The sequence below is a fragment of the Euwallacea fornicatus genome, chromosome 30, assembly GCF_040115645.1.
Source record: "Euwallacea fornicatus isolate EFF26 chromosome 30, ASM4011564v1, whole genome shotgun sequence".
Taxonomy (NCBI): domain Eukaryota; kingdom Metazoa; phylum Arthropoda; class Insecta; order Coleoptera; family Curculionidae; genus Euwallacea; species Euwallacea fornicatus.
Window position 1 is genome coordinate 2,673,447 of NC_089570.1, and position 27,729 is coordinate 2,701,175.

Genomic DNA, 27,729 nt, shown 5'->3' on the forward strand with positions numbered 1-27,729 from the left:
TAGTAACGTGGTAAATATTAGATTACCGGTAGAACGATAAAAGCAATATAACACTGAGGTTTTCATTCAACTGATGACATCTCCAAGGTAAGTCAGATAGTATGGGGTTTAAAAATGTTTTTCCACTGTACTAGCTTTAAAGGCGCAATTATTGGATGCGAGAAGTGACTGTGAAGTGCGTTTTTTTACCTTGCTTAAAAAAAGTCATAATCATACGTATTTTGTGGTTCCGCAGGATTAATGCAGATGTGTGTGCCCACGTTTGCTGATAAAAAAAGATTGATGGGCTGCACGAGTGCCAGAGTGCAGCCTGGTCGGAAAGAACTCTCGGTCGTGTGTATTTAGTGAACAGCCCTGGTGAATAGTCCTAAGCAATCGATTAAACTGATCGAACAAACTTACACCGCATATCCAGGCGATACCTGGATATAGGAGATTAACATGATAAATCGGTTTTTAATTTTTAGCGCCTGCACGGATTATCGAATCGAAAGACTTTTACGTGAATGTCATAATACATGCTCAAGAGCGGCCATCATCCGTCAACTTTTTCAATCGTCTAGTTCGAGCCGTTTTGGCTCAAAACGTCTCCAAATTTGAAAAATCTGAATGTCCCGCTTAACGGTACCAGGCCACGATTGGTCGGAATCAAGACTTCGTATTTGTTTAATTTTGACCTTGATTCGAACCAATCGCAGCATGGAACGGTCACGCGAGACATTCAAGTTTTTGAACTAGCCGGTCCTGAGTACCATGAACTCCACGGAAAAGTTTTTCCATTGAATAATCCGCGCAAATGCAAAAAAATAACCACCAATTTTCCAAGTCAGTCTCCTGTGTCCAGAGTCCGGCTGAACGCCTAGTACATAGTCTACAATGGCCCTAATTATCAAATAAGTGCGCACCAGCTATGGACTCAAAATTCACGTTTAATACCTTACATAGTAGATAACTCATTCGAAGACCCCTTTAGATAAAGTAGCATAATAAATAACATAAAACATGAATAAAACATACCACACTGTTACACATTCGGCTTCAGCGCATATCACTTTTGAACGGGAAACGTGGATATACCTTATCTGTAAGGGAATTAGAGAGCTTCAAAAATCGTATTACATAAAATACATGAATAGGCATTAAATGCCATTTGAACGCTTTAACATCCAATAGCACGAAGGAATCTCAATTGGAAGCGAATAGAGTAGGGCCTGAGAAAATTTCGTTTGATTCAACTTTAAAGATTCAAAGTTGAAACCAGCAATAAGAGCAATGACTCTCTAATGTCCTAGTACCACCAGCATGACTTCAATTAAACAATTGTGCCGTTTTGCAGAATTCATCAGTTAGAACTTTGTCAACCCAAAATGTTTGGAAACATGGTGATTTCTTGCGTGAATCCCGAAAATATTTTACCTAGACCTGAAAACCAGATAATTCAAGATATCACGTTTCCTATTGGAATCCTCGATATGAAGCGAGAAAGGTTGGTAGAGTAGCTTAAGTACTGCTATTTTCCTACGAGCGTGCGGTAAAGGGGCTTTAACATACGAATCTGCGAGCTAAAAGGAAGGTAGCACTTAGCTTCTTTTTTTTTTTAATTGTAGCACACGCAAAACGAAAGTTTTTGCACCTAACTCCAACCGTTTTTGGGATATAAATTATAATGTGTAGACATACGATCAACTTTCACTATTTTTGGACATTTTGTCGCATTGTCCTTGTCGAATCATAGTGAAAGTACTTGTTAGTTCTAATTAAGTTTAACACGGCTTTGTAACTCTCCTTTATCACCTTAGTGCCCGAAAACATCCGTGACGTGCGAATTTGCAGCATACTCTATCTTTTCGCATTAAATTTATTTAAATGAACGTCGTCGGGACTATCACGGGCGTATTTCAGTTTCCCGAGGGGGGCCGTTTAAGGAGTCCAAAACGAATTAAAAATTTAAATGTAAAAGTCGTAAAAATTTTCCTTGCCACAAGGGTCCCATCGCTCGGAGAAAGGGCGAAAAGCCTGGATGCGGGGTTTAATAAAACTCTTATACTGTGCGAGAAATTTAACTTTAAATTTATCATCTTCAGGGTCCGCGAATTTTTTCATCGAATTTTACTTTAAAAAGTTTTACTCAGGCCCCAATTTCTAAATTGCCCATAAAAGCTAGAAAACTCTGATCTGTCTTTTTACGTAACGAACTTACGCATTTTCCCTTAAAAATCGATTAGGGGCCGTAACTCTCGTTAAGCGAACAACTATTTAATATAGAACTGCGATCAGAAGGACCCACTCATGCGACTACGATGTCCACATTCATAATCCCGAATACGACAAGAGAAAAGCCGGCGAGTTGGTAGATGAACTTCTAATGGAAATCTACAATAGCGGGCATAACGGAATCACAGATTACTATTCGACCTCCGGCAAAAGTCAAAGAGGAAACTGGATCGATGTTGTTGATTTGCACGTTAAAGGTGACTCTTCAACAACCTCCAACTGGAGGGATTTTAGTAAAAAACACGAAACCTCCCCCTCTAGGTGCAGAGGAACTGCGATCCATCATCTGGTGCTTGCGCGAGCACATCGGCCGAACCGGCAGCATGCTAGTGCGCCATCTAAAGCGTCGCGACGCCCTACGGCGGCAGCAACAAGCGCTTTGTGACGTCATTTCGGGAAGACTTAATCAGCGTAAGTATAGCTTTCATATCGATCTTTTATTACGGATACGAGTTGATAATCAGCCCCTGCTGCAGGAAACTACTATCCCGGAGGGTTGCATTATGTGGGGGTTTAAAAAAAGATACCTGAAGCAGGGCAAAATATACTTTTTTATACCTGGCGCTAGATTGTCAGATGTGAGGAACAGAACTTTCCAGAGAATAAAAAATTATGTGTGTTGACTAATATCACACGTGGCCATCGCACCGCTGGGCAGTGTTGATTGAATCGTATTAACACCGTTCTGGGGGAATTTTTTCGTTCCTCAGATTCCAGATTTCAGCCCCCCTTTTATATGTAGCAACTTAGATCTTTTTTCTTGGAATTTTACCATGCACTCTTTTCCTTTAAGGCTTTAGAATCTTTCCAATGTTTAATGTGTTTCTCCTTTCCAGAAAGCTTCAAATTCAATCATCCTAAACCCCTATTTTGAGACCCGGAATAACGTGAATCTTAGAACTCGTTGAAACTTAGGTCTATTTTACCGGATAATTCGATCATCCGAATCTCTTTCGTTAAGGTTTCGAGTTTTACCAAAATCTGGGGAATCGAGATCCAGTTCGCTCTCCCCCTGGAAAACTTTAGATCCAGATCTGGTTTTAATCCTCGAGTGGTGCAGTCGAGAGATTTTTTCAATTAACTGCGTTATTTTATGATAATTTATGATCTATTTCATTCTCCCTTTATCTGTAATTACCAATTGGAACGGCGGCAAATCATAGTCGCTAACCACTTTCCATTATGCAATTTTATTACCTGCTTCACATTCATTAAATCTACAATTGTAAACACTAAACAATACTAATTTGAGAAGTGTTTTTTGATCGGGTTTTCAGGGAAATTAAATTGAGTTGAAGCTTCAAACTTCGATTTTTGAAGTCCGATCTTCATCAAACTCGATTAAAGCTAAAGTCTAAAGTTTTTTATGCTTCGCCAATTTACTTATGCAGCTTTGTCTTCCTGAAAAACCCCCTATTGAATTTGGCTTTATACCCGAATATCAAATAAAGCAGGGAGCGAAGTAGCGCCCACAGCCCAACGACGCCGATCCAGACATCTGCGACACTCCTCGAAAAACACTGGATCCACACTCGTACGATCCAGAGAGAGATAACGCGTTTTCCCCCTTTTCCCTGACATTTTCCAGTATTTCCACCTGATAAGTGTATTACGTCAAACGTGCACTTCTTCAGTTCGTGTTTTGCAATGTGACTGTAACGTCCCAATGAGCGGTTTCCTGAGTTCTTTCAAAAAAGTTGGTGGCGATGTGTTGAGAAATACAAGTAAGTATTTTCCTACCCTTATTTCGAATTTAGACAAGGATAACGGCTGAGGAGGGTGCGAGGGCTGCTTAGCCTGATTTCTGGACAATTTGAGGTTATTATCTTGGTCATGCGGTTCTGGAATGTTATCTGTTTGTAAACAATATCAGTTTTTGTTGATATTAGTCACAAATTTGGTGGGATTTTTGATGGAAAGATTAACAGGATCTATCTGAGGTTGCTGTTCGGCCACTTTGAGTATTCGATAATTTTCCGGGCTTTAAATATCATTTTAAAACTATAGAAATGCTCCACACAAAGCTCTTTTATGTGCTTTACTCAACATTTTGAACGGAATCATGAGATTTTTATATTTTTTAAAAATTGCCATTTTTCCTGCTGACAAAGTGTAGGTACAAAGACGGAAAAAATGTGGATTATGGAAAATAGGTAATAAAAATCGTCGATGCGACACTCAAAGTTATTATCATTTAAATTCAGAAGAATCGCTATTATCATATTGCTCATGGCACTCAAGGAACACCAGGATGGGATGATATGTTTCCAACCTTGAAAATAAAACAATTTAAAATTGGTCGTACTATCATTTTATTTTTCTAAATAGGAAGTTTAATACACATCGCCCAACGGTGCTTCCAGGCCTTTATGCCACTGCTATAAAAAGACTTGTCCAAGTCTTCAAAATACGCATTTTTTACGGATATCACTTCAGCACCTGACCCCAATTTCTTATTAGTCAGACCTTTTTTCAAATTCGGGAACAAGGGGAAATCAGCAGGAGCCAAATCTAGTCAATAGGGGCGAAATTGAAAACCCCACTATTCAATTTTAACCATCACGGCATGAGGTTTGTGATATGATGCGTTGTCCTGATGAAATAGGAATTTTCTTTCTGGACAAATCAGGGCGTTTCTCCAGAATTCTGCGATGCAGCTCTTCTAGGAGGTTTGAATGATATGTTCCATTAACGGTTTTTCCCTTTGGAAGAGGGTCACTAAGAAGGATTCCTTTGCAATTCCAAAACACATTCGCCATAATCTTTCCGGCTAATGGAACAGTTTTGGCTTTTTTTGAACGGGTTCACGTTTTGCTGTCCACTGTCGGGACTGCTCCTTGGTCTCGGGTAAAACATAATGTTTTATTCATTGCAATGAAACGACACAGAAAATCAGTCTGGTTCTTTCGAAACATATTCAAACATTGACGTGAAATATTTGGGTGAGTCAATTTTTGTGGGGGCGTCAACAGCCACGACACCCACCTTACAGACGACTTTCTCATGCCTAAAAGTTTGGTCAGGACATGATATGTCCGCTCTAGATACCGCCACGGTGCCAACAATTTTAATCTTCGGCCCCGTAAGACAATTTGGTGAACTTTTTACATCATTTCTTCAGTAGGAAATATGTGTGAAAAATAATGAGAATAAACCGCCTAATGTAAACTTTCACTTCTATTGGCAATACTTTGTGGCTCCTTAGTTTTTCTACATTGTCGACAAGTGCCAAACTTTTGCGTGCATATAAAGTGAAAACGTCAAAATTAATTGACAAAAATGACAAAGTTGAACAAAAAATATATCATTCGATGTACAGATTGAATTACTAAGGAAATCTTCTTTTAGTCATTGTGAGGTTGGAAACTTTTCATCTTACCCTCGTACTTTTCAAAACTTAAAGGACAAGCAACCGAGTTTAAAAAAAGTATAAGATCCACTCAAGAGCGTCAAAGAATCCGCTTACGTGGGTGTCCCTATTAGAATTGCATTTTTTAAATCTATTATTGAAAATCTCGATAATGCTTACTTCTGCAAAATGATTCTTTAAGAAGCGACTTTCAAATATGGATGCAAATTTGAAGAAACTTTCAAATTAACTAGCAAAGGAGATTCAAGTTTGGAACTTTCGGTGTTTACACAGAAGAAGGTACAATGAATGTGAAATAACTAATAAAATTACATTATGGAAATTGCCTTTTGCGTTTACGGTTCATGTCTTATGGCGAGATTCATTTTTAATAAAGACGCGTTACGAAGTTGGCAAACTAACGAACCGACTTCTATATTTTTTTAACGTTGAAAAAACCTTTTTGTTAATGGTCAATCTACACATTTTTACTGTCAACTATAGAAGATAATTAATTTTAAAAAACGGAAAAAACAAGGAGAAAAAAGAATAAAAAAACATGCATCGGCCGGGAATCGAACCCGGATCGCCCGCGTGGCAGGCGAGCATTCTACCATTGAACCACCGATGCGTCTGATCGATTACTCTTTAAAGATACAATCTTTCGCCATTTGGTTTACTTTTAAACATTCAAATTATTAATTTAATTAATAATATTAGAAAAATAATTAAATGTGAAATTATTCATATTTTTTATGCCGGTACTCCACTGAGTACTACAGGAATAATCACTGTAATGAAACTGTCACCACAAAAGATGCCTACTATGTAAAAATGTTAAAAAAATGTTACTGTGCTGAGTCGTATATTATCTAAAAAATAATTATTTGTGACTAAAGAACGCACATTAAAAAAAAAGATATATTTTATCTTCAAAAAAGTCTAATCCATTAAAAAAGATAACTTGATAATTGAAACGAACAAAAAATAATGGAAAAATTTCTGTTAAGGGTAATTAGAAAACTATCCTCCTTTCTAATAGACTTTGATGAAACTTATGATAGTTCAAGATTCTTATTATTACAATTTTCATTCCATTATCTCAATCAGAAAGAAAGTCATTTTCAAAAATATTCAAATGATAGGACCTCTTTGGAAGGCCATATTTTAATAACAGTGCTCCGTCGGACCAATTTGTATGAGGAACTTTTTTTACTATTTTTGGCTCTATTGCTACCTCCTGAAGTTGTGTGCCAATTCTTCCAAACACCCTATATGTAACACGTGTACCTATTTTCACTTGTCCCACTAGGCCTTATTCCTTGTCTTCATTCTTAGTTGTTACCCGCCTAGAACTCCAAAACCAACTAAATAATACAGCATTACAAAGGGGAACGTTTCTAGCTTGATAAGTTAATTACGTTTCAACTAATGAACTTGAATAATGTTTAGCGGGGACGGAATTGGATTACTTTGGAATTGGAAAAACGATCGATTTCAACCCAGAACGTTAATAATATAATAACGTGTAGTCTGATGATATGTAGGCGCAGACAGATTACCATCGGAAAATTAACACCCATCTATTATGCGCATAAGTAATGTTAATGATCCGAAACAGTCACAAAACAATAGAAATTTAATTTTCTCTTTGTGAAAACGATTCCATAAGCGATATTTGACAAGTTTGTCACTGTACCCCCAGAGAAAAAGTTCTAAAGGGGTCGAAGATTTGACACATAAAATCATAATATTCATATATTCGAGGTATCACTACATGTGGGGGCTCAATTTGAGCCACACTGTATATTTTCATTCCAATGCAAAAGCATGGTTAAACACAAATTTCTATGTAAGTTTCTTTACAGCAGGTCTGATTTTGCTTACTTACTCCCACTTCCTTTCATATTCTTACACATTCTTACAGTTCTGAACACACTCACTTTTGTTGATTAAATAATTATCTAAGAAAACAAAATAAAGAAATTGGAACCGATAAACTTACATATTTACCTACCAGCTGAATAAAGCTTCCATGTTCCACGTGAAACTTTCCAAGTGTACAAAACTGAGGTCAAGTGTCGCTTTAACGTAATTGCACTCGATTTCGAAGTTGACTATGTTCACTAAAAGTTAAATTAAATTGAGGTTGGTGGAAACCACTAAAAATTATGTCTCCTGGTTCTTACTTACGCTTAAAGAAGTTCAAGCTAGCCTTCAGACCATAAAAGTTACAGAACTAATCCTTTTTACTTTCCAATCTATACCTACTTGGTTCCCTGGCAAGGAATGGTAAAAATGGATCCCATCAAGTAAAAGGTAATAAGGGAGAGTGGCAAAAAATGAAATTTGTCGAGAGTTATATACTTCAGAGATACGTAGCCCCGGTGGTGTCCAATTAGGAACCTCTGTTTATCTTGTTTTGTGGAACCTTTTAAAAAATTTATTGCAATTTGCAGAGATTTAGAAAGTTTATTCCAGGAACTCCAGAGTGAAATTGACGGATTAATAAATGAGTTATTAAAGTAGGTCAATTGCTCCCAAGAGAGTAAGAACAAATTTACTTCTCTCCCTCTCTAGACCATATACTAAATAAAATAAAACGAAATCGCTTCTGTAGATTTCTGAATTTATGTAAAACTATTCCTAAGTTCATTTAGACCAATTACCAGTAATAGCATTACCGTTAACGTTAGTGCTCCCTGCGGTTGGGCAGCAAACTGCGCCTCAGGATGTTTGCCACGAATATTTATTTCTTTAATCCTAGTGAGAGACAACGTAAACGAAAAGATTTCTGGTAAATCTAATTCTACTTCAGGTCAGTTGTGAGGATAGATATGATTTTGAACCTGATTGAAAACTCAGGGCTCAGAACAGGAAAAGAATAGGACAAAAATTGCAAAATCCACATGGTTTTTTCCAAAAAGGGCAAACCGCAAAACCCCGTTTCAGTTTCTGTTTACATAATTTCACTGCACCCTCAACTTGCTTTTTTGTACCTATACATTTCGGTTAAAGTTTCATCTGGTAAGTGTTTCCTCAAAATATTCTTTCAGATATGACAGACTTTTAGTGAACTCTCTGAAGTTACATTTTATAACTTGGTAACTACATGAAGGACACTCGAGTCTCAGAAGATGTGAAGTATGGGAGTAATGTGGTAAAGTGAGCAAAGGTTTTGTGGTGTACAATGTTGAAAAGAGGTAAATACTGTCGCAATAGATACATAGGAACATGTATCCACCGAAAATTTTTGCTTTTGTAGAATTGAAGAAAGCTACAGAATTTGGGTGATTTAAATCATCTTTTTTCCCGTATACATGTTTAAGTTTTCTTTTATTAAATAGACGTCTATGTATAAAATATTCGGATATATGTACATGTAAGTTCAAGCACACTGCTCAAAAGAATCTAGGAACAAACACACTTCGGCTATAATCTTTATATTTAATGACACGAATTCATAATAAATTCACATAAAATTTCATCAATACCTCCTGTTACTGCCACGAGCAATAATAACAACACGACAACATCTTGACGTAGTCACAATCAGTCTATCCACAGCGTCTTGTGGTAAAAGTTGCCACTGTTCCCTGGGGGAGTACTACGAGCTAAATTACCATAAACAGACGCCACGAGAGACTTGAAGTGGCTTTGAAGCATCCCCATTCCGATCTCTATGGGATTTAAGTCGGGTGATTTTGGTGGCCTATTAATAAAAGTTATATTGGTGTTCGTGAGCCAAAGCGTGGTAGCCTGGCTAACATGTGGACGAACATTCTCTTGCATATAAAGGAGTTGTGGGCTAGCAGGATGTGCAAAAGGAAGAGCAACAGCATCAAGCACATGGCTAGGTACCGCGTTGTTCAATGTCTGCGGCAACAAACGAGTGCGGTTCGATGAGGCAATTTGATACCACCCCGTACCACCATGAGACCGCCTCCATAATTATGAACTCGATATCGTTTCCACCAAAACCTTCATAAATAAAAAAAAAATTTCTTTGTTTATATTGTAATTCAGCGTATTACTGAACAAATCGGCAAAAAATATAACTGTTTAGAAAGCTTTAAATTGGAAGAGGTAATTTATTGCGCAGCACAGAGTGCAGAATGCAAAAAAAAACTCTTTGTTCATTTTGAATGAACAAAACAATGAGGCAAACATTTTCCAAACTGTACAGAGCAAGAGGGGAACCCTATGAAAATAATCACTTTATGTTCTCATATTTATGTTATTGTTGCACACCAATCATGGAAATTATTCTTTATTCTCTATACAGGGTCATTCCAAAGATGGCGTTATCCCTTCACCAACGAATACGGCTTCAAAAAATAAGATTTTTTTCGTTTGGCGGTTTTTTCGAAATATCAAGATCAACGAAGATACAGGGTGTTAAAGATTTATTTACAAAAATGAAAATTTATTAATAATTGCGACGCCTCTTGAGGTAATTAAACAACATTTTGTAGGAGTATGAGTTAATAGTTGCATTGGAGGGGAATTCTACAATAAATAAAGCTATTTTTGGGTTTATCAGTGGCGCACGTATAAAAAAGTTGTTTAATATTTTGGAAAAAATGCGTCGCCACCGATTTTTCCGAAAAGAAAAGCTCTTTATTTTTTGGTACGACGCACCGTTTTCAAGTAAAAAAATAAAAACCGTTTTAATACGCGCTTAAAATTAAATGCTATTTTAATTTAAAATTTCAAAAACAAAAATCGAAATGCAATTTGACTATCAAAAAACCTACAAAATTGTGTTCAATTATCTCAAATTGCTCGGCAACTATTAATAAATTTTAACTTTTTAAATAAAACCTTGACATCCTGTATTTCCGTTGATATTGATATTTCATAAAATCGCCAAAGGAAAAAAATCTTAGTTTTTGAGGCCCTATTCGCTGTTAAAAGGATGACTCCAACTTAGAAATCACTCTGTATAATAAATATCACGGGATTAATGGAAAAACAATTATTAGATCAGCCAAACCAGGAAAATCAATTAAGAAAAGACGCAATTGGGTGGCTAATAAATACAAAGCAAATAAATCGAAACAAAGGACTGATTTATTTTATTTGTACGAATAAACAAAACAATTTCGATCTATTCGAGATTATTCATTTACATTCCGGATGGGCATAAATCAGGAATTAGTACCAATCCCACCTAATTTAAAATGAACCCTTTCATAATAGAAATCCTTCTCATATTCATGGCCTATTACACTGTGATCTAAGTTCAGCCTCTATTCATGTTCTTATGCGCTATCAAGCAATTATTGCCCTCCATTCAGTTTAAGCCTGAAATACTGCGTGCAGGACAATTCATGCACAAGTTAACCTAGTCTACTTAGGCTCCATAGAGACTGGTGTAAATGGTAATTTACCGGACTAGAGTATAAAGCTATTTTTGCATTGAAAGTTTAATATCAGTAATTGGAAAAGGATGTAATGCATTCCGGACGAGTTTTTACGTGTTGACTTCATTAAAGACTCATGAGCCTTTTGTGAAAGTTATGCTATCGATATGTAGATGCCAATACTGCTGTTTTATGTTTTTTAAATTCCCATTATTTTGATTTTACCATGTGATTTTTCTCTGCTGTTTCAAAGCTTCACCCACCGTTTGGAGCCTACTGCACTTAATTTATGTCCTAATGGCAAATTCTTGCACGACCTCAATAACGCTCAGTCGAGGCATAGCTGTTGCCGAGTGCTTAATTTTCCATTTTCCTTAATCCATTAGCCACTCTCCATGAATCCCTCTTCGGGAAAGTCCCTATTTTCTTCCCTTTTGTCGGATCGTTATGTGGATCTAACGCAGTGCAGTTGGTCAATATTTATTTTATTACCCTGAAAATGTTTTCATTAAGATGGTGTTTACCGAGCCCGATCCTCGTGCAGCTGGACATCCAAAAGAGTATATTGATGAGCGTCAATGTATTTTTCTTGGCATGCCCAAATACCCATCATGTAATATGTATTCAGTCAGAAAATGCAACGAGTTCTATATTTAGGCAACGAGTGGGACACTGCAGGGCGAGCAAAGCGAAATCCCACAATATGACACGCGTTGTTTTGCAGAAAATAGCCTTTCCTAATGAGTTGCAAATATAATTTTTTTGCTGATTTTGTAACACAATGTATACCTGCTTAGATTATATAACTAGTTACAAAATGAAACTCGTTTAGTCACCAGTCACTGAGTCCGCATTTCTAACATAACGTCTTAAAGATGTGATATACCCTGATGTTTTTCTAAATGGGACTAAAAATATATATTTTTTTAATATCTATTATGTTTCATTCAAAAGGTAAACAACAGAAAAATGGTTTTTCAAAGTCATCCAAATTAAACTGTAGTCTCGTCACGTTTTCCTAAAACCACACCCATTGCGTCATGCAAGGCTAATGACTTGTTAGCGCCCCAAATCAGGAGCAGAGCAAGTGGGTGTGAATGGAAGATAATACAACTAAATCTCCATTACTTCCCCTTAAACTACCGTAATTGATTGTTTAAGACGTAAACATTTTACTAAAGCATCTGGACAAGGTTATTTCGTATATTACGCTGTGAAAGTGCGTTTTAGCTTGAAACTTAGTTGTAATCTTTAGAATTCACTATTTTACCGAAGTTTCCAGTATAAATTTTATCCAATTTAACTTTAAACTTCTATTGAGTGCCTGATCCTCAAATCGTTTCAAAACTTTTTATGATTTTAATAAATTATAAAACCACCTGTACGTATTTAACTTTAAGTGAAAACTGTTAAAGCAGAAAAAGTTAGGAGAAAGTCCGCAAAAGCCAACGAGCCTTCAGGTAGTAGTTGAAAGGGAAGCAGTCCGGTGACAAGTTTTTCTACTCATTGGCTTCATCAAGCATTTTGATGTGCATAAAGCAAATACGCACACCTCACGGTGGCCACGACCAAAGACGTACGCACATAGACCTGGTGAAGCTGCGCGCGAATACATTTCTTCCCTTCCATCCCTCCCTGGCTACACCAGCAGGAACGTATATTTTTTCGGACATGCGTAGCCTTATATGTGTGCGTTTACTTTTAACGCACACTCTCCTGATGAAGTCAATAAATAGAAACTCGTGTCGTTGAGTTGTGCTCTCTGATTCATTTTCTATTTTTCCTGGACCGGTTAATTCCTTTAGTGAACTTGCTACTAACTTGCCCTATATCCATGTTCATCCGCTTAAAATCCCTTTATTGTGTGAAAATTATTTATTTTATTATAATTCCGTGTTCTAGGCCTTCTGGAACCAGCAGACATGCGTTTCACCATCCACCCAACCCCAGGGGAATCTGGGTTTTCTCAATGGGTCGCCGCCATGAAGATGGTAGCCCAGCTACCCGGAGGAATCCCTCCGGAATTTAGAAGCAGATTGTGGGTAACAATGGCTGAGAGACACTTAGCCTCGAGAAGAGTAAGTCTTGCGTTCTTTCTGGAGTAAACAGGGCGATTGTTTTAAACTTTAGTCTAAGCTTTTACCATCTTTTTACTTTTTTTCGTTTTTATGTGTGTATTACAACCTTACCACGAAACTTCTTTTACGTCTGTCATTTCACTACCAAATTCCCCTCAAGAAATCTTCAATAAAAAACGTGACATGTTTCTTTTATGACACCCTGAATATGTTTCCATGTCTTTTACAGATATTACTGTTATATAACGTCGCCACATTCCAGCTTTTAGCACTTTATTGATCAAAAAACATATAAAATGAGATAATAACACGTGGGCGACTTCCCATGCATATAAAAGTAAAATGCTCCCATTTTATATCTTTTTGGAGTGATGGATGAGGCAAGTTCTTGGACATCTCGGGTTAGCATTGCGTTAAGCTTGTATGATCCTTTTTCCTGGAATAAAAAAACCATAGTGTCCATTTTCGTATAAAATAACAAAGCAAGATTCCAAAAAGCCTGAACCGTCATTTCGTAGTACATTTAAGTACAAATTTAAGGAAAAATCTGATTTTCAGATTGAGTGGTCAGAAGTAGAAAAATCTTGCTTTAGCGAATGGTCCCATCCTGCAGACGCAGAGCTCGGAATACAAATAGTAAAAGACCTACACAGGACCGGTTGTAGCTTATTTTGTGGTGAAGATGGTCAGGAAAACCAGGCTTTACTCAAGAAAGTGTTATTGGCATATGCTAGGTGGAACAAAGTTGTTGGTCAGTAGCTCCGTGGCCTCTATTACTTAGAAAGTTGCAATTGTGGTTTTAATAGGATACTGTCAAGGCTTCAATATGCTGGCAGCCCTAATTCTGCAGGTCACGGACAGAAATGAAAGTGATGCCCTTAAGCTTATGATCTACTTGATAGAAGGGGTCCTCCCAGATTCCTATTTTGCGGACAGTCTCCGAGGACTGTCGGTAGATATGGCTGTGTTTAGGGAGCTTTTGCGTAGTAAACTGCCTCGACTGTCCAAGCATTTGGATCTTCTCCAGAATGCGGTCAAAGACGGAAGTAGAAGTTACGAGCCACCTTTGACCAATGTCTTTACTATGCAATGGTAAGAATGACATACATATTGGATTATACGAGATATATAGAACCTTTTTCGCTGCTATGCCCATGGAGCTTTAGTGAGTACAAGCAAGAGGCAATTAGGCGATTGATAAGTACGAGAGAGACAAACTATCATTTCCCCTTCCATTGTCAACGATCGGCTAATGTCGCTAACTCGAAAGTAGTACGCCTCAATCCAAGGGAGGATGTAGTTCTACGTAATGTCGAAGGTCGCAAGTTCCGAGCATACATTCCGTTTTATAAAAAATTTATATTTTTCGGATTAAAAACTACAGCTACAAAAAATTAATGTTTGAGCTGAGATTTTGGATAATCACATTATCGGGCCTTTCTTTATAGATGGAAATTTGATTGCTCAAAAATATTTGAAACTTGCCGAACATCAAGTTGTCCCAACTATCACTGAGCTTTTTGTGTAAAAATCAATAGCGTTTGGTTTTAACAAGACAGTTATCCTGTCCACGATGCCAGGCAGTGCAACAATTCTGAAATCAAAATTTCCCTAATCATCTAATTACTCGATTTGGAAATATTAAGGTGGTCGCTGGATCAGCTGATTTAATTCCAAAATATCTTCTAATACGAAGAAGATTGGGCACCTAATTTAGCAGAATTGAGACAAAACAATTCTTGATTCCTGTCAATCAGTTACGCAGGACATGTTAAACTACTTTCGTAGGGAATTTTACGATCGTCGCAGATATTGTTTAACGCAAATGAGTGATCGGTTTCAGCACCTTCTGTAAATTTCTTTTTTAGAAAAGATAAACTTTCTCGTAGCTGTGGCCTTTAACTTCGAAAATATAAATTTATTCTAAAACAAAATGCAGACGCGTAATTTGAGTCTTTCAAAATCACGTAGAGCCACATCCGACCTCAGATTAAAATGCACTGCTGCGAGTCAACAACATTGGCCGATCGTTGACAATAGAAGGGAAAACGGTAATCTGTCTCCCTCGCACTTATCAATCGTCTGATTGTCTCTTGCTTGCACTCACTAAAACTCCACGTAAATAACAGAGAGAAAGATACTCTGCACATGTATCATAGGTTGATGCAATATAGATGTCGAAATTTACGTTATGATATTTTAAAACTATTTTTTGACAATTATTAATAATTTTTCCAAGTGTGTTTGATATCCGTTTAAAGTGTGTTGAATGCGCTATATTTATAGATAATTGATATTTACTGAAACAAGGATTTGTAAGAAATATTATCAATTACATTTAAGATGTCTAAACGCATTTTCGCAACATTTTTTTACGAGTATTAACTGGGCCGGTCTGCCGCTCAAACTGCTCGGAAAATCAATGAAGTGTGGGGCAAGGGAATTGTTAACGAACGCACGCTACAACGATGATACAGTAAATTTCGTTCCAGCGACACCAACCTTGAAGACGAACCACATGGAGGACGTCTATCGGTTATTGATAGCGACCAATTGAAAGTATTAATTAAAGCTGACTCTCTCAAAACAACACGAGAATGTGTCCAAGAACTTAGCGGTGGTCACTCGACCGTTTTTCGCGGCTTGGAAAAAATTGAAAAGGTGACGAAGCTTGATAAATGGGCGCCGCACCAGCTGAATGAAAATTAAAAAAAATCGTCATTTTGAGCTTTCATCGAATCATCTTCGTCGCGATGAAAACGAGCCGTTTCTCAAACGGATTGTGACTTGCGACGAAAAATTAATTTTGCACCCAACAACCGGCGTCGTTTTGCTCTGTGGCTGCGTCATGACGAAACCCCACGGCAAGCCGTCTTTGCCCCCGCAAAAGGTTCTGGTGACTGTTGAGTGGTATGCGGGGGTTTGATCCACTACGGCTTCTTAAATTCTGGCGATAACGGCAAAAAAGTACTGCCAACAACTCGATATCATGCGTGAGAAGTTAGAACACGTGAATCCAGCATTGGGCAACACAAAGGGCCCACTACTCCTCCACCACCATGCTCGACTACATGTTTCAACGATTACACGGTAAAAGCCCCACAATTTGGGCTACGAAAACTCTTGAACGCTCGCCGTATTCGCCCGGCCTCTCACAAATCCATTAGCATTGTTTGAAGCATTTGGAATACACTTCAGGAAAAATGCTTCAGAAGTCAAGATGAGGTCAAAAATGCCTCCGATGAATTCGTTACTTCGAAAACCTCGGAGTTCTACACTATTGGCGTAGAAAATCTGGCGAAATGGTAACGGTTCAAATGGCTGTTATTTTAATTAATAAAATAAATTTTTAGCTAAGCAGTTCCCATTTACATTTAAAGTTTTAAATCCGAATTTTATATTGCATCAACCTTAGGTGTAGTTTAAATAGTTTCCATTTCCATTTTTTAAATGACGATTCCGGTGAAATTGGCTTATCGTGTTTTTTCTAAAGGAAACGGAGAATTTTTTTTAATGGTCAAGGAATGGCATAATAGAACGTGTGCTACTTCTTTGATTATTTCATTATGCAGATATTACACACAGTACTAACCCACATATGACTGCATATTCAAAACAGCCGAGAATCTATTATGAGGTTCTATTATTAAACTGTTACACAAGAAATAGGTCGTGCCTCGTCCCTATCGATTTCAAACGTTTCAATAAATTGTAAAGTTACGTAAGTAGTTAGACAAGCTTTGAATTTTTTATCCCCAAATCACAGGTAGCCTGGTGGTCCGGAAAGACCGGTATAATTACTTGGTATTGGGTGCCAGAGGTCACCACACCTCGTGCAAATATTCCTTTTTCATTGCACAGAGTGTATACACATTTTTTAATAGTATATTTTCACAGATTTTCAATTACTGCATTGAAATTGCTCACAATGGAGTTTTTGAACACAATAAATTCATATTCGACTTCAGTTGTAAGGTGGTTCACTCGTGAGCCCGCAACGGCCGCGAAAATATTAAAGGCACGGAAAATCCCAAAAGGAAATGTGCCTTTTGAAGTAAAAAAATAAGAGCATCTGTTAAAATAGTCAGGTTATCATAGTTAGTAAAACGGTTTTTCTTAAGGGCCCTGTGTCCAACAATTTGTTTTTAGAACACCTTGTGCAAGTATGAAAGGCCGTTCAAGAATATGATTGCTTCTCCAAATAAAATCCTGCGTATTGAATGTCGATAAAATGCCTTTCTCCAATTCTAAGTTTATCCGTATTTGCTTCGAAATATAACAACATGCCCGATAAAAATAGTTCAATAAGTACGAGATGGGAGTATCGGAAACTATATATCAGACTTCTTTGAGCTGAGTGAACTAAAGTTCTTAGGCTTTGGCTAAAAGAAAAGACATTTTCTCGACTGGTTAAAAAGAAAAAAATACTGGTAACAGACAGGATATACGTTGGCACAAATTGAACAAGCAATTGATAAATACGCTCCTTTTATTGGTTACTTTCCAAGAACTCGTAGATCCTAGTTTAAGCACGTAAGTCCAAACGTTTTCAGAAAAAACTGAAATTTTAGAAAAATTTTCCTTTCCCTAGCTTATTCGACGAGGTGATTCGTTCGGAAATTCAAAAATGTTTAGCCTCAACGCGGCGGCCACAAGAAAACCGATGATGGTTGTCGAAAATTGAAACGTCGGATTTCAAATATGCCATCGCCACGTTGTAGAAATGGAAATGCCGCAATGATGAAGCAGTAATCATTATTAATTACATCGCCTAATAAGCCGAGAAAAAAAATATTCAAAAATTTCGGATTTTTTCAAATATCTCCGGAAGCTATACGAATTTTTTTATTTAGCCGTTTTTTTTTAACTCCATATTGCTCATTTTTGCCCAAATTTCACCAACCTTGTGTCTTTTATGGCTACCGAGATCCTTATGGTGGAGCTCCGGAAATCGACAGCCCGCAATGCGAAAACCGTGAATCATAATTAATAGTCAACATAATCACTTCTTTATGATTTTGTTCGTACCATTTTCCCATTCACAGGTTCCTTACCCTCTTCTGCAACTGTTTACCTCAGCCCACAGTTCTTCGAGTTTGGGACTTAATATTCCTCGAAGGGAACGAAATTTTGCTCCGCACCGCCCTAGCCATTTGGCAAGTCTTAGCTCAAAGGATCCTTGTAGTCCACACAGCAGACGAGTTTTACTGCATAATGGGAGCCCTCACCAGGGAGCTGTTGGAGTCCAACCTCATCGACGCCAACACCCTGGTGAAAGCTATTGTTACCATTGGGCCTCTTACGGAATTGAAGAACTTGAGGGATCACTACTTGTACAATATCACGCCTTGGGGTTCGTCAATTCCGCAAAGTGCTCCGAAGCAGATCAACTTGCATCCCAAACACACTATTCCATTAGACATAAGCTCGTTGAAGAAACAGTATGTGAAACTGAAGCAGAGACAGAGGCAGGCTCATGTGATATTTTCTTCTGCCATATCGAGGCACCCACAGCGTGCTGCTCCAGTGGCAATGAACCATCTTCTAGTAGGCAAGCGGGCACTAAGTAAGATTACGTCAGGTTAGGAAACCTTATAACATTATTTTCCTAGTTCCAGCCAAGCGCCTGGGACCTCCAAAGGGGTCCATCCCTCCAGCTCGACAAAGTCATCCCACCACCTTGCAATGGAAGGACACTCAAAAATCTCCTTCCAGCTCCAGTTCTAGTGATACCGAGCTGTGCGATGATGAAGTTCAAAGTTCCTCAGATGAGGAACTAGAGAAACCTCAAAGCGACAGTCAATATAGAGACAATCTCAATTCTGGTGATAATAATCTTATGAAGACCGACAATACCCCGGGTGACTCTGCTACTTTAACTATTCCTCCTGAGTGTGCACCGAATTCTGATAGTTTAAGGACGTCCCCGATAAATATTACTAAGTTGGCCTCCGATTCTGAGGACGAGAGTGCTGAGTTTGAGAGTTTTTTGGCCGATCGGGTAAAATGCATTAAAGTGATCGAAGCTGAGGAGGATTCGGGGAATGTGAGTGTTAGCAGCAGTACAAGGCGGAATAGTGAGCTCGCGCTGCAGATCATTCAAGAGAATTCGTTAATTTTGCAAAGAATAATGCAGTGCCAGTCGAGGCTATCACCTTCGCCACCTCCTTTGACGACTACAGCTGAAACTGGTCTAGAAGACTCAATTCCAGTGGCCGCCGACACCCAGAAGATGGAAGACGTTTGCTGTTGGATAGACACCCAATCCAAATACTGCAACCCTGAATCGACATCAAAATCAAGATACCACAGCATTCTGGAAAAAACCAAAAGTTTGGACGAGCGGTACAATAATCTGTTCTCCACCAGCGCTTTCAAAGATAAAAACATACCGCTGCTTCATGAAAGCAAGTCGGAGTCTCTGGATTACCATCTGCATTCACCACCTCTAGATATTGACCTATTTGACCCGATTTTGTCCAATAATGGCTCCGAAGATACTTTGACTCTTCAATCTCTATCAGACGATGGAGCAAAAGACAGCAAGTCCAGCCAGTTGATACAAGAGAACTTAGACTTGTTAAGAACATTTTCAACTAACAAAGCCAAAGAGCAGCAACAGGAAAGAGACAGCATGTCCAGGAAGTTGATGAAAGAAAACGTCGACCTATTAGAGTCCATTTCCAGTGAGAGACAGTTTAGAAGTGACGTTAACGATTCCCTAATCAAAGACTTGGAATCTGACGATCTCGATTCGAGCTTTGATGAGGTTCCAAAAATTATAGCAGATGATATTTCTTTCGCATTTCCAAAGGAAGATGAAGACTCAGCGATAAACTCTCAAGCTGCCTCTTCCAGTCACTATCTGATTAACCTGGACGATGACTTCTCAGTAAAGTGCAGTAGGTCTGTCCCCCTAAACCTATCAAGTGAGAAATATATCCAAAGCTGTGATACCTCTTTGTCGGATGCTGGTTCCAGTAAGTTATTTCTCGATTTGGATAGACCTCAAGTGTTTAGTCCTTCTATTGATGGCCTCAGCGTAAAGTCTTTGCCTCCTAATGTGAAGTCATCTCCCAGTCAAATATTCTCAGATCGTGCCTCCAAGGGCGAGGGGGAGACTCCTGTGAAGTCACCCAGTAAGGTTTTCAACCCTTTTCCAGTGGCACTCAATTCTAGGCAAAGTAAGGAAGTTCCTTTAAAATTAGGATTGTACAAGAAATAAAGGTAAAGAAATACTCTTCCGATTATTTAATGAATGCAATTGTCATGTGTGCCTGTTTCATGGTGGTTGTGTGATAAAAATTTGTGTTCGGTGATTTTCTCGCGGTTTTTGGTTACACCAAGTTTCTTCCCTTAGAGGAGTTCTTTTTGCATTTAGTGTGAAGAAAGCTGTAGCTGGATGCGTATTGTATGAATAATCCCCTAAGTACTATTTCTGAAATAGCGGTAAGTTTCTACCGATTTGTGAGGAAATTGAACTTTTGAATCCACACCCTCGCTAAAAGTAGTAAGATTGAAGCGTTATGTTCAATGGATTTAATACACGGTGTTCCAGAAGGGTTGAACCAAACTTAAAGAGGTTATAGGGGACATTGCGGTGAACATTTTTTGCATAGAAAGCCCCAGTTAAAAATAAGCCGTTTTGACTCCAGAGTGATTTTTGATCGAAACACTTCAATGTTCAACTTAATTGAATAGAAGAGAAACGAACAAAATAAACAATTTTTTATCTTCTGGCTTCTCGAGGCATTGGACAATGCACACCTTGTTATGGATATACGGGAGAGAACGTGGTTCCAGTATGACGGTTCACCTGAACATTTTGCCCACGCTATGCAAGATCGTTTAAACGAACGTTTTTATAGGGGATATAGGTGAAGGAAGTGAAGAAGGTGACCTATCAGGTGTCCGTGTATCAGGCGTAAACTCCCGATCTAAACCTGTTGGATTTTTTCCTCCGGAGGTACATCAAGTCGGTGGTGTATCAACCCATGATGAATTATTGGGAAGAGCGATGGCAACCTCTCGTTTCATGCAGTAAGATCCGCACATCTTACAACGAACGTGCGATTCAATGATACAAAGAACAAATTTATGTAACCAGGTTAGGGTCGTCATTATGAATCTATATTGTAATTTTTTTTTACATTTTCTTCAATAACAATAAATTATATATCGAAATCTTTAAATTTTTGAACAAAAATGACTCTGAAGGCAAAACGACTTATTTTTTACTAGGGGTTTTTATGAAAAAATTGTTCACCGCAATATCCACTATAACCTGCTTAAGTTTCGCTCCGCCTTTTTGAAACACCCACTATAATTGTTTTAATTGTTTAAGTTTTTTGAAAGGCGATAGCCTTTATTTTGATGTATTCCAGTTGTGCAAGCCCTAGACCGATTTTAAAATATAAGGAGCGGTTTTCTACAAGGAAAAGCTAGAATATATTACAAATCACCTGGTCTGTATATGTCTATGGTATTTTACGAAATGTTAAAAATCAAGTTAGATGATATAAAGATAACCATCGTGCCAGTCCAATGTACTTTACTGTTCTTGAATTTCTGATGTAGATACCTATTTAATAAAAATGTAGGAACGTAACTGAATGCTATATTTTCCAATAATAATTTACTAAATACCTACTTACCTAGTTATAATTATATTAAGATCTTTCAAACAATAAAGGAGTGCGTTATATTGTTAATGTTTATTTTATTTATAAAGTAATTACTTTGTAACAATTAAATAATAATTAACAATAACAAACACACTGCGACTTTTTTCAAAGAAAACCGTATTTTTCAATGATAAAGCGTGAGGAATCAAAACTTTTTTTAACCCATAATACTCTAAAAGCTAAAAAGAAAAAACCTTTGGGCGCCCTATATCGATTCTGAATATCCGATTATCCAATCGAATTGATCTAATTTTTTTAATCCAAATCATCATAATCAATCGATACATAATAATATTATGAACATCTGTATTCCAAGCGTCCGTTCATACTAATCTCACACTCAAATAAATCACCGAGGGATGCTCAGAAAGGTCCCTTAAAATGAGTGAAGATCAACCTTAAAGTTAGTGGAAGTTCGGCATACAAACCTGAACTTGTAAGTATATTTATATTGAATTTCCGGTAATTTGCGCAATATCTCCATTAAGTACTCGCAAAAACCCAATTTAAAGTCCAAATCTGAATTTTTTTTCTCTAATAATTATACTCATCCAAAATAGGCGGACACGTACACACCAAATGCTTATCCCCATAAATATCATCGATCCTCGCCACTGTAGGCCAAACTTTCAACTCGGGCTTAACAAAGGGAGCTGGAAAAGCTGCCTGTTCCCTTGTATAAGGCCTCTCCCAAGTGCTGCTTATAACCTGTTCCTGGGTATGGGGAGCCATTTTCAGGGGATTCACCCGAATGTCCATTTTCCCCTCTTCAATATCTCTAATCTCCTGGCGGATCGATATTAATGCTTCGCAGAATCTATCCAACTCTTGTTTGTCTTCCGATTCCGTTGGTTCTACCATTAAGGTACCTGCTACCGGCCAGGACATAGTTGGAGCATGGAAACTGTAATCCATCAAACGCTTAGCTATGTCCGCAGCTTCAATGTTAGCAGTCTTTTTCAATTCTCGTATATCAATGATAAACTCATGGGCAACAAGACCTGAGCTAGCGCTCTTGAATAAAGTAGGGTAGTGGGGCTCAAGAACCTTGGACATGTAGTTGGCGTTCAATATTGCCACCTGCGTGGCTTTTCTCAGTCCCCTAGGGCCCATCATCTTAATATAAGCCCAAGAAATTGGAAGGATCGCGCTGGAACCGAAGGGAGCAGCACTGACCACTCCGTACGAAGGAGAATTGGCGCCTAAAGGGTTGACCACTGGATGACCAGGTAAGAAGGGGGCCAAATGAGACTTAACACCAATGGGACCCATCCCCGGTCCACCCCCTCCATGAGGAATGCAAAAGGTCTTGTGCAAATTCAAGTGCGAGACATCACTGCCATAATCTCCGGGTCTGCAGAGACCCACTTGGGCATTCATATTGGCCCCATCTAAGTAGACCTGTCCGCCGTTTTTATGAGTTATTTCGCAGACTTCTGCCACCGTATCTTCGAAAACTCCATTGGTGGAAGGGTAGGTGATCATCATACAAGAAAGCCGATTTTTGAATTTCTCCGCTTTTGCCTTGAGATCTTCTACATCAATGGTTCCATCAATTTTCACTCTAACAGCCTCCACGCGCATGCCGGCCATTTGAGCACTGGCCGGATTAGTTCCGTGCGCACTCACAGGGATTAAGCAAACATCCCTGTGTTTTTCTCCCCTAGCCTCGTGATAACACTGAATAGCTCTTAAGCCTGCGTACTCACCCTGCGCCCCACTATTCGGCTGGAAACTAATTTTATCGTAGCCAGTAATTGCGCACAAATCCTTCTCTAATTCAGCGAAAAGTTGATGGTAGCCTAAAGATTGATCCAGGGGAGCAAAAGGATGGATGTCCGTGAAATGTTTGAATGAGCAAGGCATCATTTCCGTTGTTGAATTCAACTTCATGGTGCACGACCCTAATGGTATCATCGAGTGTACTAAAGAAATATCTTTATTCTCCAGCACCTTCATGTATCTGACTATTCTGGTCTCTGAGTGATGAGAGTTGAAGACGGGGTGGGTGAGGAATGATGAAGTTCGTTTAAATTCGCTTCGATAAATAGCCTTTGACCGCACTTGTAGGTCATCAACCAAATCATCAAACCGCTGAGAAGTACCAAGCACGTAGAAAAGATCGTTAATGTCATTGGGCCCTACAGTTTCATCAAGGGCAATGCCCACCCATCCATCGTCGTAGTACCTCAAGTTTATAGTCATCTCTTCAGCTCGATTACGAATCTCTTCCAATGAGATTGCCGGCTGCACTCGCAAGGTATCAAAGAAGTACTCATTGGATAGAACACTTCCAGACCTCTGTAGACCCAAATGAAGCACCAACGCTGAATGGTGAACTTTAGTGGCAATATCTTTAAGCCCTTGGGGCCCATGATACACTGCGAACATTGCAGACATGTTAGCTAGAAGGGCTTGTGCAGTACAGATGTTGCTGGTAGCTTTGTCCCTCCTGATATGCTGCTCTCTAGTCTGCAGGGCCAAACGATACCCATCACGGCCAGCAGCATCTCGAGTCACCCCAATCATTCTTCCAGGCATCAATCGCACCAACGACTGGTTACAAGCAAAGAACCCTGCATGTGGCCCTCCATACCCTAAAGGTACCCCCAGTCTTTGCGAAGTGCCCAAAGCGATGTCTGCACCGAATTCACTGGGAGGCCTCAAAAGAGTCAGGCTGAGAAGGTCTGTTGCACAACAAACCAAAGTACCTTCGATTCAATAAAGAGTGTCATACTTTTAAGAATTAATTAATTAAGGGTTACAGAACTACCATTTGAATGTGCCTCTTCGGCAACTGAGCTGAAATCCTGGACGTTTCCTTCAGTATCTGGATACTGGAATAGGACGCCTGCAATGTCGCGATTCGAAAAATCGGACTTAAAAACATCAACTACTTGGACTTCTAGGCCTAAGGAACTTAGCCTGGAAAATAGCTCAATAACAAAGATTTGATCTTTTTTACCAGTGAACCCGCTTGCCTGGTTTGAACAACAGAAATAGTCTGAGGATGTAACTTATCAGAAACCAGCATTTTCCTTCTTTTATTGTGTCTAAAGCACAAAGACAAAGCTTCAGCTGCAGCAGTACCTTCGTCTAGCAGTGAGGCGTTGGCTACTTCCAACCCTGTGAGTTCTGATACCATTGTCTGGTAGTTAAGAAGACCTTCCAAGCGACCTTGGGCGACCTAAAAGCATTTCGTTTCGTAAATTATAACGGACTTGGTGGTTAATTCGAACCTCAGGCTGATAAGGGGTGTATTGAGTCGTCCACCCAGGGTTTTCGAAAATATTTCTCATGATGGTGTGAGGTACGCAACAATTGTGATAACCCATTCCGATGTAGGATCTCCATATTTTGTTTCGTTCAGCTATTGTTCTTATTCGATTAATGAGGTCGTATTCCCCTGGAAAAGACATTCGCAAAAACGCATTCCCAAAAAAAGCGAAAAATGGAGTTATTAACGGTATTCATGTTATAAGAATACATTTTCTAAAATTAAAAGTAAAACATTTGTTAGCACTTCCAAAAAAGCACAAAATCGAGATTTTATCAGGAACTCACCCTGTAATACTTTTGTGATCGAACTCCGATCGAACCGAAAACTTCTAAATGAAAAAAATTATAAAAAAACATGTTTTTTTTTATTTCGAAAATTGGATTTTCCTGTAAATTTTAGAAAAATGTCTTTTCATTCAAAATAAGCATGAAAGCAGACTCGCTGCTTCCTGATCGTCATTCGTCTCGTCATAATTGTGTAACTTTCGTGAATTTGGAGTAAACATATATTTCAATAATAAATCTATAAATGTTGGTTGAGTTTATCTGTGGACCCCCATGGACTGTTATCAGAACCAAAAAGAAAAATATTCCCAGTAAGATATGACTATGAATATAAAATATATTAAAGTATATAGGGTGATGCAAATTTCTCGCTTTAAAAACAAACAGGTAGATCCAGAATATGTTATAAAATAAACACACATATCTCACATACGATTTTCAAATTGTGACAAAAACAATTACCTGCATAGGAATTATGAATACGGGGTGTAACATATCATCATAGAGGTATTTAGGGCGTAATAGTACTCTTAAAAAATGCTAATAGGTCAATGGTTAAAACGCACCATTTTCGATATACAGTGTGGAAAAGTTTCACGTTTTTTCATATTTTGCGTTGTTGTCAAGTATGGCTTGTGATATTTGTTTTTATTTCGTACACCTATTTCCTTTAAGACCCTCTAGTACAAGATGACAAAATCGTCGGCAGCCATATACAAAGTGTTATGGTTTTTTGAGTCATGTACTATTTTATGCCTTTTATCTTTTTTCTAAGAATATCCTATATGAATTCCGATGTCAAATTTCAAGCCCTACTTCAATTTTTTAGCTTTTTGGTCTTTTGCAGTATATTTTTGTATCTTTCGCTGTTGTCGTAGAACTTACAAAAATGTGTATTGATGCAAATTAAAAATGTAAAAAAGGAAAAAATAATCATCTGGCTCTGTTATCAAATATCTGAAGCAATTTGAAACATTTAATCAAATTTCTCAAAATAAAAATAAATCTAAACGAAAACAAGATTATAAAAAATACGAAATTTTGTCCTCTATATCGAAAACGCTTCTTTTTTGACCATGGATCTATTAGCATTTTTTTATTATTTTGCACAATACTATTACTCTCTGAAATATCTCCATAATGAAATGTTACACCCTGTATATGCCACAATAAAAATCACTATCTGCATACAATAGTATCCGGAAGGTCGATTGCAGTTTCATTTAATTTAGAGGGTTGATACCCACTTACCAAGCGGTTCCTCGATATCCAAGGATTTATTCAAACTGATATTCTTCGGCACAGCTTGCTCTGTCAGTTGATCTAACGACTAAAATTAATATTACTATGCAATGTAATCAAAAACTTGCCCAACAGGAAGTCAATAATAATTTTATTAAAATAGAAACTCTAAAAGCATTAAGGCGCTTAAAATGATGGCGATTGTGGCAATCTCAGTCATCACAATAGCTCCAGTAAAACAAACAATTAAGTCAAATTAATGTGTAGACGTCACCCTATTGGTTTCCCTTCATGTTCCCAATGCACATACTAACCTTGTATCCAATAGTATCTAACATAACAATAACATCACTATCCCTAGGTCCAATGTGCCTACTAGGAAATTCATCTTTATGAGGAAACAATGGTCCTTCAGGTTTAGCGGCTGAGCTGAAAGATCTAGCATATTTTACCCAAATTCTGGAATTATTAAATTTCTTCAAAGAATTTACAACAAGTCTATTCATTGTGCAAAAAATGCTCAGAAAGAATCGGGGCAAATTAAAATTTAAAATCGACTAGAGCGTATAATACTTCCAAATTGAATTGTAATTTGTGAGCGGAAAGAAATGTGCTTTAGGTTGCTATCTGCGTAAGGTTAAAGGGCAACAAATAAGATAAAGCAAAAATGAGCAATTGCAACTTAAAATTATCGTAAATGTGAAAGAAATCGTCGTTCATCATTAACTTATTCAAAAGGAGATACTAGATATCATATGAGAAAAGAAACATGGCGCTTTGTACCTATCTCCTTTCCAGATTGTTCAATTAACATTCTCCTCTGTGCTCCTGATTTTTTATTTTATCTTTCGAATTTTTTCGCTTCAGTGTATGTCAGGCAAATATTTATGCTGAAGACTGACAAAAGCACTAATACATCTTTTATTTAATTCAAATATGTACTTGATTGTTGCAGTATAGGTGCATAGAATACAAGGAGGAACCAGGACCTTTGGAACTAATAAACAATACACAGGAAATCACCACACAACTCTAAAAGGAAAGGGGAATTTTTTAGCAAAACACCAATTTTGGTTCTTACCTTACTCGTCGTTTTGTAATTAACGAAAACTCCAATGACGTTGCGAATCGCGTCCCTGTTATAAATAAACCAAATTTAGGATTGGCTAGTT

At 38.0% G+C, this 27,729-nt stretch overlaps 2 protein-coding genes and 1 non-coding gene across 6 annotated transcripts; 1 reads left to right on the forward strand and 2 right to left on the reverse strand.

Annotated features, from left to right (window-relative positions):
* The first annotated feature begins 495 nt into the window (after positions 1–495).
* Positions 496–21,778, forward strand: LOC136347736 (uncharacterized). Of its 4 annotated transcripts, XM_066297991.1 has the most exons (9): positions 496–1,084; positions 1,174–1,486; positions 2,266–2,471; positions 2,536–2,685; positions 12,892–13,067; positions 13,626–13,818; positions 13,874–14,159; positions 18,113–18,633; positions 18,680–21,778. In XM_066297991.1, the coding sequence occupies exons 2-9, from the start codon at positions 1,368–1,370 to the stop codon at positions 20,290–20,292; spliced, it is 3,264 nt and encodes a 1,087-aa protein (XP_066154088.1). In that variant the 5' UTR covers positions 496–1,084; positions 1,174–1,367; the 3' UTR covers positions 20,293–21,778. The 4 variants fall into 4 exon arrangements, with proteins under 4 accessions (XP_066154088.1, XP_066154087.1, XP_066154089.1 ...); XM_066297990.1 differs by having other exon boundaries at positions 496–1,486; XM_066297992.1 differs by lacking the exons at positions 496–1,084; positions 1,174–1,486; positions 2,266–2,471 and adding an exon at positions 3,111–3,998 and having other exon boundaries at positions 2,568–2,685.
* TRNAG-GCC (transfer RNA glycine (anticodon GCC)) lies at positions 6,184–6,254 on the reverse strand. Its single transcript has one exon. It is a non-coding gene; the product is annotated as a tRNA-Gly (tRNA).
* Positions 21,767–27,157, reverse strand: LOC136347737 (glycine dehydrogenase (decarboxylating), mitochondrial). Its single transcript, XM_066297994.1, has 6 exons — positions 26,872–27,157; positions 26,567–26,645; positions 24,991–25,157; positions 24,733–24,938; positions 24,525–24,676; positions 21,767–24,462 (listed from the first exon to the last, which is right to left on the reverse strand). Exons 1-6 carry the CDS (start codon positions 27,061–27,063, stop codon positions 22,286–22,288), a joined length of 2,973 nt encoding a protein of 990 aa, XP_066154091.1. The 5' UTR covers positions 27,064–27,157; the 3' UTR covers positions 21,767–22,285.
* Positions 27,158–27,729: the final 572 nt, after the last annotated feature.

Coding starts and splice junctions, on each gene's coding strand:
- LOC136347737 (XM_066297994.1), bottom strand. CDS start 27,063: ATGAATAGACTTGTTGTAAATTCTTTGAAGAAATTTAATAATTCCAGA. Junction 26,646..26,871: donor TAGATACTATTGGATACAAG/GTTAGTATGTGC, acceptor TATTAATTTTAG/TCGTTAGATCAACTGACAGA. Junction 24,939..24,990: donor ACACCCCTTATCAGCCTGAG/GTTCGAATTAAC, acceptor AAATGCTTTTAG/GTCGCCCAAGGTCGCTTGGA.
- LOC136347736 (XM_066297990.1), top strand. CDS start 1,368: ATGTTTGGAAACATGGTGATTTCTTGCGTGAATCCCGAAAATATTTTA. Junction 1,487..2,265: donor CTCGATATGAAGCGAGAAAG/GTTGGTAGAGTA, acceptor TATTTAATATAG/AACTGCGATCAGAAGGACCC. Junction 2,686..12,891: donor TTCGGGAAGACTTAATCAGC/GTAAGTATAGCT, acceptor TCCGTGTTCTAG/GCCTTCTGGAACCAGCAGAC.